Source organism: Centroberyx gerrardi, chromosome 18, assembly GCF_048128805.1.
Source record: "Centroberyx gerrardi isolate f3 chromosome 18, fCenGer3.hap1.cur.20231027, whole genome shotgun sequence".
Taxonomy (NCBI): domain Eukaryota; kingdom Metazoa; phylum Chordata; class Actinopteri; order Beryciformes; family Berycidae; genus Centroberyx; species Centroberyx gerrardi.
The window spans coordinates 18,329,208-18,340,718 of NC_136014.1; the positions used below are offsets into that span (position 1 = coordinate 18,329,208).

The 11,511-nt window shown below is 43.3% G+C and overlaps 1 protein-coding gene across 7 annotated transcripts in view; it reads right to left on the reverse strand.

Moving 5' to 3' along the window:
• Nucleotides 1-6,228: 6,228 nt before the first annotated feature.
• bcl11bb (BCL11 transcription factor B b) overlaps nt 6,229-11,511 on the reverse strand; it is a 33,469-nt gene continuing 28,186 nt past the window's right edge. For 4 of the 7 annotated variants that reach the window (XM_071924893.2, XM_071924897.2, XM_071924895.2 and 1 more), the window contains exons 3-4: nt 10,128-11,511; nt 6,229-7,339 (exon numbers count right to left, since the gene is read on the reverse strand). The exon at nt 10,128-11,511 is cut by the window's right edge and continues 548 nt beyond it. In XM_071924893.2, coding sequence (XP_071780994.2) covers nt 7,320-7,339; nt 10,128-11,511 — 1,404 coding nt within the window. In that variant the 3' untranslated portion in view covers nt 6,229-7,319. Of the gene's footprint in view, nt 7,340-9,291 lie in introns of those variants that run through there. The other 3 variants (XM_071924892.2, XM_078289894.1, XM_071924891.2) reach the window with 1 other exon arrangement.

The following is an 11,511-nucleotide window of genomic DNA, read 5'->3' on the forward strand; positions in this document are numbered from 1 at the left end:
CTCCCATGGCATTAGAAAGATGTATGCCACTTATCCATCTTCTGATGTAATTTATACATGATTGGTAAATGCCATAATTTACTGAGTTCTCAAAGATGTCTGGGGGGAGGGGGGGCTGCTTGTTGAGGGGTGACCGACTTTTTAGCATAGCCTGAATGAAGGGGTATTTATAAACAAACAGCAGTGTGCTGGGCAGTCATGAGCTATGGTTTGGTTTGAGCTGTGGCTCAAACATGGGAATCAATACCCAATCTGTCACAGTGACATTGCTTGATGTCATTAATGGACAGTGGGCTTCCTAATTCATATAACAAATCACTTCAAAAAGACTCTCCATTGATCTTTAATTAGAAGCAGCTGTTAATCACCTTTATGACTCTCCTCAGTGGCACGATAATGGCTTCTGCAGTGAGGCCACAGCAGTCTGCTCCTGCTTAAGAACAGCAGCATCAGCAGGGCGTGTTTACTGTCTGTGTTTATGTACAGCATACCACACTGTTAATGGATCTGCTCAGGTTTCTAGACTATTTTAATAATGTAATTCTTATTGTGTTTATGCTTGAATTTGTTTGAGAGAACATGAGCATTTCTGTGTTATATTTTCCTGTCTTCATCGCTCTATAACTGTAAGCTGACTCGGCCATACTAACCACCTAAAATCTTCCTTTCTCATGTTCTTTTCAGGCAAAGGGACAAACAATGACCCACAAGAGAGAAATGGCAATTACTTCTAGTAAGGTGCCCACTTCACACACCTGTCACAACACAGATGAACCCATCATAAAAGACTGGTGGAGAGGGACAAAAACGAGGGAGTTCTCCCTTGGTGACCCTTCAGCTTTCATAGTCTCCCCTCTTTTTCAGCATGACTATTAAGACATAAAGGGATCAATCCCCAGACAGCTCCATCCTCCATCCCTCCCTCACACAGTCCACTTTAAAGCAGACAAAAATCCTGTTATATTCTCTGATTGGTAGTCATTGGGCATTGATGAGAATAACAAAATTTTAGCCTGGGATCTGTCTAGACAACAAATTTCTCTCCATGTTTCAGATTCACACTTTGCCAATTATCAGTGTGCTCCTTTCATTGATATGTTTGTGTTATGAAGACATAGATTCTTTAATTATTTTAATGACCCAGTTTTCAGTTTGACCATACAAGAACATAATATTAATGAAAGGATATAAAAGAACTGTCAGTTTGAGATATTAAAAGAAAAGTATTGGACAATCATTTGATTGATTTGAAGTAGTACTCTAAAACATATTGAATGAAAAACAGGAAAAAATGAATGTACATATTACCATATGTTGAGATTTGGCATCTGGCATCCTCCTGTGAGTGTTGATGTGTAGGTAGAATCTGGTTTGACTTAGCCATATGGCAAATATAGACCTGAACAAACATGCATTTCAGATGTCTGGCCGTAAAACCCAGATAAAAAGCCAAGGCTATATGAGGAGATAATTTGCTCATAAAATTCAGAGATCTTCACACTCGACTGTTATTCCTAGAAGTGTTTTATGGCTGCCTCTAAAGATAATGAAACAGAAATAAATGCACGTGGGAAAAAAAAGAATTTTATTTACAGTTGCTCACGTCAATATAAATTCTTCTGATGAGTCTCAGTCATATTTATTGTCAAATTAATCTCATAGAATTGGGATGGCTCTATGTTTAACCTCACACACTCAAACTGAAGCTCACAAAGAACAACTATTCCTTTATTCTCAGCAGAAATTCCTCACATTTGAATACCTTTGTGGTATGAAAACCATATCATTAAGCACACCACAGAAATAGAGGAGACATCAGATTCCATTACCATGTACAACTGCATAACTCCTGACTTTTTTTTTCCGAAAATACGCAGGATGTGTACGGACCAGTGTTAAAATCTACCCCCAGCCATTGCAAACAGCCCAATTGCCTTGTGATTAACGCACAATAAAAGAATGTGATGGCTTAAAGAAGCAGCAGGAAAAGCTGCCCAGTGAAAGATGGGTGGATGGCGCACTCTATAATTAAGCCAGTCTGCACTTGATGAAAGCAGATCACACTGGCGGGCCACGGCTTCACAGCCAGTTTGTTTTTACGACATAATTACAGTCCAAATCAAATGAGAAGATTTAATATCGCACCACGACGAGCATGTGTCCAATGTCAACAATGACACTGACCCCCCTGGGGCAGGACGGGGGGGAGGGGAGCGGGCGTCAGGAAGCCGCCAGCAAAGAAGCCTCCCCACCGCGGTAGCTATCTACCTGTGTCTGGGCCTCCTGGGAGGTCTGACACCAATGGAATTACACTGACAGTGGGAGAGGGGGGGGAGAAAGTTTGTCTGTGAAATAGAGAGAGGGAAGGAGGTAGGGGGAGAGAAAGTTTATTTGGGGGAGAGCAAACTTAGCAGGAGTAAGGGAGGGAGAAGGAAGGGAGAACAAAGGACAACGAATTGGAAATAGATACAACAGAGGTTATGACAGACAGAGCAAGTTGATAAAGAGAATGAGTGGGAAAGTGCAGGCTTAAATATGCAGACAGCAAGGGTGTGGCTGGAGTGCAAAGATAAATAAACGTTCCGCTTGACTGCGTCTCCATTGCGAGGTGGCGGCCAGTGTCTAGGAAGGCTTGTGCCATCATGACCCATTGAGTTGTTTTAGTGATAAAAAACAGGATCAGTGTCCCATCGGAGATAAAGGCAAATCAGTGTCAGTGTAGATTAGATTAGGTGTCTTCATGCTCTGGAATCATGAGTGGTATTTCATGACCGCTCAGTCTTCCATACCATCAGTCACAATGCAGGAAGCATTGTTTGAGCAGCCAAAGCAAACTATAGTGTCTAAATGTCAAACAATGGATCCTAGTTTTCCTTTAGTTAGGGGACTGTCTGTACATAAGGGAGGCAATTATAGCAACCTTAAATTGTCATTTATGTTTTGAGATGTGTACCATTTTGATGCTCGACGACATGGCTGCGCCGTAAACGATCACAACCTCCCACCAAGTGGCTTCAGTGTTTTTCCTCCCTCTGAAAAAGTCTGCATTTCCTGTCCTTTAGTTACACACTCGACATGACCACAAAGCCTTTGTTCCTCTGGGTCAGATTCTCCCAGAGGAGAGAATCCTCCCAAGCCGCAGCTGTTGAGTGACCACGGTATGACCACACTGCTCTCTGTCTCCTGACCACCCTTCTAAATTGCTCTCCCTGCTCTCTCTCCATCCCTTCCTCTCTCCACCCTTATCCTCTTTCCTGCTTCTTTCCACCCCTCTTTCCTCAGTTCCCAAAAGCAGGCAGCTGGCCTGGATTTACTCTGGTCGCTGCCTCGCAGGGCGAAGCCCAGTGAGCCTGTTGGGCGGGCAGCGTCATTTGACTGGGTACTGGTCAGGGCCAGTAGATTAGTAACTGGATATCTACAGAGAGGCCAGTGGGGCCTGGGCCCTGTGATCCAGTGGAAAGTAGGGTCTCTGTGGTGGCCATGTGGTTCTGTGTGGCCCAGAACCTGAACCGCAATCCCTGCTGACACCCTGTTCCCCGAGGACGTGGTTTTACTCCAAACCATGATTTCCCATCTCCCTCTCCGCGACTTTCTGTCTGTGACTGTAGGGCCTCTACCCAGTGCTTTCTGGTGAAGAGGATACGGCACCTCCTCACCAGTGGTGCTGGAGGCCACTTTTTTCCCACGGAGCCGGGCACAAAGAGAGCGCACAGGAGGGGGCCTTCTGCTACACAAGCTTAAAAGGGAGCTTTTTAACCTCATGTCACATGTGAACTATACGACACTGGCTAGTGGCAGAGAAGTGGCCGGAACGGTTCTGCGAGCACACATTTGTGTGGCCTGCTCTGATTATAGTCTGAGAGTAGCCCTTTAAAGAGGGTTAAGCCAGTGCCAGGATAGGAGCTGTGGGAATGTGACATCCTCTCAACATGCACAGATCTGTTGTCCAGAAGACCAGAGTCATGAACATGGTACCCAGATGTCAGCCTTCAGGCGCAAACACACACACACACACACACACACACACACACACACACACACACAGGAAAATCGCAATCAAAACCTCACTGCAGATACAAGATCCTTCAAACAATATGATTATCCATCTGTGTTGGCCATGTTGGTAGGTGTTTGTTTGATTATTTTTAGAATATTTTGAAGTAACAATAGCCTTTTTACATTGAATCATACGTAACACTGAGTCACTTCATGGGTCATTGTTTGTGTGGCAAGAGTTGGCAAGCGTAGAGGATTCCTCATGGTTTGTCTTTCTCACACAAACCCCCTGTGTACAAGCTCTGTTTCCTTCATTTACTCAGTCACTCCTCTCTCTCCCCTCTGTTGCTCTTCTCTCTTTCCCTCTGCTCTCTCTCTCTCTCCATGCTACCACACACACACACACTTTCTCTGTTTCTGTTATGCTATCCAATGGCCCAGAGGCTCAAGCAAGGACAGGCTTGACTGCTATTGGCCTGATATCAAGACATACCTGAAGGGTCCCCCTACTCGTGCCAGGACTCATTTATGAAGCATGAGACTCTCTCAACAACTGCCTTCAAAACTAAAGCCTGTGACTTACATGCACAATTGTATTGTTTTGTGGTTGAGAACTGAGTCATGCCAATTGAAATCTCTGGACAGATGGAAGTTGCAATCATGTAACTAGTTTCATGGCTTTTCCATCTTTGTTTTTGCGCAGCAACACAATGTGAGACATCATTTGTCAGATTGTGATGAAGATTCAGTAACTACCAACTATCCGTGTTTTGTCTTGCCCCAAGAACCTGCGGCAACTGATTGTGAGCGGGCCAGATTCCACAGTGACAACGTGATAGGCATTTCTTAAATTTCAACCATAAAAACATCAACTCAAAGGTTAGGTAAAAGAAAAAATCAGCCCATGCACTAGTGTGTTTCCACACTAGTAATCATCTCCCTCAAGAGCAGAGCCCAGTGTCTTGGCTGTGAATAGGCTACTGAGTGGTCTTTAGTGGAAGTCCCATCCACCTACAGCATTGACCCCAATGAAAGGGCCCACCTGCCTCAATAATCACAAGTCACCCTTTCAGGAAATGAGGTAACAAGAAAACACAAAAGGGTCTCGAGGAGTCATTAGGGGACTAGTGTTGTGGATCATTCTGGAGGCAGGTGGTGTCCTGGCTGACATGCATACAAGGCCCGGTTAGACTCCTTTGATCCTTCGGTTAATAGCATTTGTGTCTCTCTGAATATTTGTATATTGTGAACCACACCTTTAGTCATTATGCTAGTGCCATCCAACATCCACTATAGTTTGTAGTTCCTCTAACATTGTTGAAAATCAATTTTGTTATAGAAATGGTCAAATGAAGAGGGGCTTATCACCTCTTATATTTAATTGTGTGATGCATAGATGTTAACTGGCTAACCATGCCATTTATGACTGTTTGACAATTGTGTGTTGTAGCTGCATGGACAGCATTTAGGTTTAGTGAATTTTAAATTATGTTTAGTAGGAATTGTGTCTCCAACATCAGTACCATGAAAATACAGTTTTCTGAACTGAAATCAGAAGGCCTCGGAAAAATATGAACCACAAATTATTAGAATAAAAAACCTATCCACAATGCTGTGCGATATGAGTGATGGTGAACTAATCTCAGAAACAAACTACAGTGTGACCCAAGAAAGGCGTCAGCTAAACTCAGTATGTTGACATTATCACATAGCGTGTTAATCATTTTACACTCTGCATGCTACAGTGTACAGAGCAGTTAATAGGAAAGGCTTCATGCTCGCTCGTTTGGTTTGTGTATATTCTCAATAGTTTTCAGGCGTGCCATGTCTTTTTGGCAGTATACTCTTTGTCATCCTACTTGGGTCAGCCAGTGTTGGCTGGCAAGTGACACTGAGAGTGAGGTTCCAAGCCTTAAAGCCAACATCAGATTAAAGGTCATATTAAATTATTACCAGCAGTTTCAGATGGTTTGTTTGGATCGCTATTGATGGTGTAGAAATGCATTGATGATGCATGATTCAATGCTGCAGTTTTACTTCATCCCATAGAGAAATTGTTTGGGAAAAATAATGTTTTTTCTCTCTTTACAGTTGTGGGAAGTTACAAGGAATAGTTTTGTTTTAGAATATATATTATATGATATTATGATAATAGGCCAATAATTTAAGTAAGCTTTATGGTGGTACAATGTGTAGTAATAAGAATGAAAGGCTGCTTGAATCGTAGAGCAATTGCAACATTTATTGAAGTGTTGGCTTTGTATTGATCTTTTCAACACATTACAAAAATACATATATGTTCAAAACAGCAGATGTGTACTGTTCTGAAATCACTTTTTTCACAATGATGCACTCCCCAAAAAAGAACAAGGAAAACTATTTTGTACAAAGAGTGTAAGTGAAAGTTGTGAAAAGTGACAGATGAAAATGCATTTAAAATTACAGTTGTAAGTGCCATCACAAGACCTTCAACCAACCATGAGAAAAAAGAGCAAAAACATGTTGTCCATGAATGTCTCCTAAAATTGATTTGGAAAAGCATTTCCCCCACAAACCATTGTATAATCCACAACCAAAAGTTCTTCCATTGTTTAGGATGCTTTCATTCTCCTTTTTTTTTTTTTTTGTTTTTTTGTTTTTTTTTGTTACTCTTTTCATTTTACATCCATGTCAGGATAGCTTCACCAAACCAACAAGCAGAAACATATACAAAAAAAAAAAAAAAAAACAGTTGAGGAGACCAAAAGTCATATTTACTGCAAAACAATAGCAGAATAATTGGCACCACTCTTGTTAGAAAAAAATAATCTGGCATGATTCTGTAATATTACATATACAGTTTGTCTTCCCATACAGTGAACAAGAAATCATATGGAAACATATTCATGAAGATAAAATCCCTCCACCAGCATAATCATACAAAACTGCTATGGCATTCAAAAACATTTGAAAGGAGAACATTGGAGAAAACAATACTTTATTATCATTTTAAACACTTACACAGAGTATTTCATCAATGGCATACTTCAACACTGTAAACATATTGTAAGACTGAATGTCCGTGTATGATTTGGGTCTCTGTCAGGTTTCCACTATTCATTATTTGAATGTGATATTTTCATAACTGTATGGCTCATTTTGGCCTGACTCTGAATTAAGAGTTCTCCTGGAATGAATACAACAATGTGCGTATACAACAGGATCATAATGTTTCACTCATGCATCATAGATCATGTCAGCAAATTAAAGGTAGCTCTTCAGCCAATCTCACTTGTTCTGATATTTCACCTTCGCATTGCAACTTGGGTGTAGCTGACTGGTTCTCACTGTTGCCATTTTCTCTCTAAAAAGCACAAAAAGAGGGATTTGTATTCAAGGTATGCTCCTTTTCTTATGAAAACAAAATGGCGCAGATATAACATGACAATAGGCCAAAAAAAGGCCAAACCTTTAAGTGAAAATCATTTTGATGATTGAGAATAGCAGTACTAAAATGGAAGATGTAGTCTGAATCTCGTTTCGTGTGGCTTTGCTCTCTCTCCCTCTCATGCTCGCTCTCTCTCACACTCTGATGGTCCCTTATAAGATGTGGCCAGTAGATGTGCATTTGGGTAAAAAACACACTTTTCATATGCTTCCAATTTCATTTGAATGACTTTTATCCCTGGTCAAGGTCCCGCTCTCTCTCCCTCTATTTCTTTCTCACTCTTCTTCATTTCTCAATTCCAATCTTTCATTTTTACTACAAGAATAGCCCCTACTCAAGGTCACTCGGCCATCCCCCAGTGCAGCTGTGCTCGAAATTATCATAACTCAAATAGCCTTTTTTTTGTACCAGATTCATTTCAGGATGAACGATGCAGAAAATAAAAACTGTAATCCCCAAAAGTCACGAACATGCACACTGTCTCAAAATCTGTTATTGGGAGTTAAACCCATATCACTTTGTGAGGCGAATGAACAGGCTTCCTTTTAAAAGCCGCTCTAATGCATGAATCTGAGCTAGTGAACTGTGAAAAGACGCCATTGGAGAGAGGCTTAGAGCGCACTGCAGAGAGAAGCACACACACACACACTAACACATGTTGATATGAATTTCATATGAAACCATTTTGCGAATCCTAAGGGGACACAGGAAGTCGACCTGGGTCAAAGAGAGTTCCCCAGACACGAGAGAAAGAATGGTTCAGAAAGTGTTATGTTTGTTGAAGTAGCTTTAGTTCAACAAATTTCCTTTGAGTAAGCACACACGGGTGTGGAGGGGTGGGGTGGGGGAGGTAATCAGGTGGGTCTGATAAAGCAATAATGTATGGTAGTTACACTTAGCATATACTGTGGATGATGCAAGCAGCTGGTCTTCTGATTGTTTTAGTTTTAGGCTGTCTTTCACGTACAGTCGGGGCTACTTTAACATATAAAAAAGAATATATTTACAAACCATAAACAGGACTGTTCTCCTTCTCACATTAAACACAAGTAGTCTTAACTTATTTAATATCTTAAATATGGTGGTTTAATCCTACATAGGGAATGTACTGAGCATCAGTTAAAGGATAAGGCCGGTGTTTTTTAATGCATTGCTTACCGTCAACAAATCCTATGAAAATAACAAAATCAGCAATGAATTTGTTTTGCCAACAAGTCTCGTCCATGTAGCCGGTGCCCAATGCAGCCTCATGTCCCAGCAGCCATAGAACTCCATTGTATTCAAAAAACGATTAAAAACACGTCAAAGAGCCATGCCGTTGCTCTGGGCAACATATTTCATCATCGCGATGCACCGGGCCAGCCGACTTTTTCCTCAAACAACTTAATAAGCTGGCTGTAAACACGTTTGCGATCTCAGGAAAGTAGTTCCGTAGCACCGAAAATAGTCCCCGGCGTAATGAAGAATTTGTTCCCATTTGAATGTGATTTGGTAATAACTACAAGAGCCTGACTTTTCGTGGTAACAGTTAGCGATTTTTAAAATTGAAACTATGTCTTTGGGAGCTGTATTTCAAGGTTTTTAGCTTACAATTGGAGCCAATTACTTCCGGGTTGACGGCTAAAAACGGTACGTGGGAAGTCGGAAAGTAACGGGAGTAGAGCAAACGCATTGTTGATTTTGTTATTTTCATAGGATTTGTTGACGGTAAGCAATGCATTAAAAAACACCGGCCTTATCCTTTAAGGGTACCTCCATTAAGTGCAACCTTTATTTATGTCCTGACTGAAACAAGGAAACAGGACAGCAATACAGTAACTGCATTTTGATATTATTCACATGCCAATATTTAAAAGGACAATGTCTATAAGACAATGTTGGATTTTTAAAATCCAGCATGGTGTTTTATTGTCATATTGACATTCAGTGCTTTAGGCCTGTATGAGGGAATGGATTGTAGTCCGCTGCTGCAGTTAATATAGAAAACAATTACTATCATTACTTTTAAAAGCTAACTGCTTCACACAATTTTACTCTTACAGGATAATAAGCTTTCTTAAAGGAAAAGAAAAAAAAATGTATTAAGGGTGACTTCTTTCCAGTTATCGCATTTTAGAAAAAAATGTTTTTAGCACATTTCAAAACTAACTCCATATGAAATCCCACAAAGATGTACCTGCACATGCCAAATATCATTACAAAAATCCAATAAATACAGAAATTATTGCACAGTAGAAAGGCTCCATGGATTCCTAACTGATAAAATCCTCAGACAGTTTGCCAAGAAACACCAAGTTGGGCATTCCAGACAACTTCTCATTAAAGTTTCCCTTTGTTTATATTTCTCAGGTGGCAGTTTCTGTGACAAGAAAAAAAGATGAACATCAATCAGTCTCAAAATTATTCAAGAGAGAGATTATCCAGCCAAGCCCCATTGTTGAAGAAGTGGTTATAGCGAATTTGTATGTGTGTATGTGTATGTGTTTGTTTGTATGTGTGTGGATGTGTGTGTGTGTGTGAGTGTTTGTTGTGTACACTGCAGGCTATATAAGTAATGGTTGCTGGGCTTAGCCTCTGTCCGCCTGCTCTAGTTTCACCTCGCTGGCCATCAAATGTTCACCATGCCACTTCTTCATGTGTTTCTCCAGCGTGCTGTAGACGCTGAAGGGCATGTGACAGATGTCGCAGCGGTACACCTCCTTACCAAATTGCCCATGGGTCTTCATGTGGCGTGTCAGCTTGGAGCTCTGGGCACAGGCGTAGCTGCACAGGTCGCACTTGTAGGGCCGTTCACCTGTGTGGCTGCGTCGGTGCACCGTCAGGTTGCTGCAGTTCTTGAACACCTTGCCGCAGTACTCGCAGGTATCGCTCCTCCTCCCCTCCTTAGAGCTCGGGGGCCTCCCGGGTCCCGGTCCCCGCAGGAGGTGAGGGGTGCTGCTGCCACTGCGGCCCGAGGCGCCTCCTCCTTCCATCATCTCCCCCGGAGGGGTGGAGAAGCGAAGGCTGCCTGTCTCAGAGGAGGAGTGCTCAGAGGAGGTGGCGAAAGGGGACTGGCGGGCGTCCGTGAATCCCAGGAAGGGCTCTCTGATGAAGTGGCGTGAAGCAGCGTAGCCGGCCAGGAGCTGGGAGTAGACGTTCTCCGGGGAGATAAGGGGTACTGCCGGGGGAAGCTCCAGCTGCTCCTTCTCTATCTTGATCCTCTTGTTGTTGGAGGGGTTTGGGCTGGTGATGGGGGTGGGCCGACGCTGGAACAGCCCCGGGAAGGAGTCTGCTTCAGACACGCTGATCCTGCCGTTCATCATCGGCCTCTGGTCTTCCTGCTCTTCCCTCTCTCTGTCCTGCTCCCGCTCACTCTCTCTTTCTCTTTCTTGCTCTCCCCTCTCTCCACCGTCCCCATTGGGCTGTCTATCTAGGCTTCTCTTGCTGGGGTTTAGTCTAAGGTGATTGTCCAGGTGGTTGTACGGATGCATGATGCCCACCCCGCCACTGTCAGTTACTCTGTCCCCACTGAGGGACTTCTCCTCTGGAGACGGTCTAGGACCATTCTCCCTACTCTGGCTGAACTCCTGGGAGTCCTCGCTCAGGTTGGAATCGGGCCGACTTCCGTTCCTCAGCTCCTCCTCCTCTTCCTCTTCCTCCTCCTCCTCTTCCTCTTCTTCCTCCTCCTCCTCTTCATTGTCCATCCCCATCCCTCTTGCATCTCTTTCCCTGTTCTTCTCTTCACCGTCTCCTCCCTCTCCTCTATTCCCCTGTTCCGGGGAACTGCCCATGGACCCGGTCTTGTTGTGCATATGTGTCTTCATGTGCCTCTTGAGCTTGCTGGCCTGGGAACAGGCATGGTCACACAGATGACACTTGTATGGCCTCTCTCCTGTGTGGCTGCGCCTGTGGACGATCAGGTTGCTCTGGAATTTGAAAGTCTTCCCGCAGAACTCACAGGATTTGGCTTTCCCCGGGGTCTGGTTCTGGCCCTGGGTGTCAGGAGGGCTGGTGGAGCCGGGTCCCCCCTGTGAGGTGGGTGGCTGTGGGGGGTACGTGAGAAAGGACGGGGGCTTGGAGCCGGGCTGGAAGAGGGTGGGGCTGAGCAG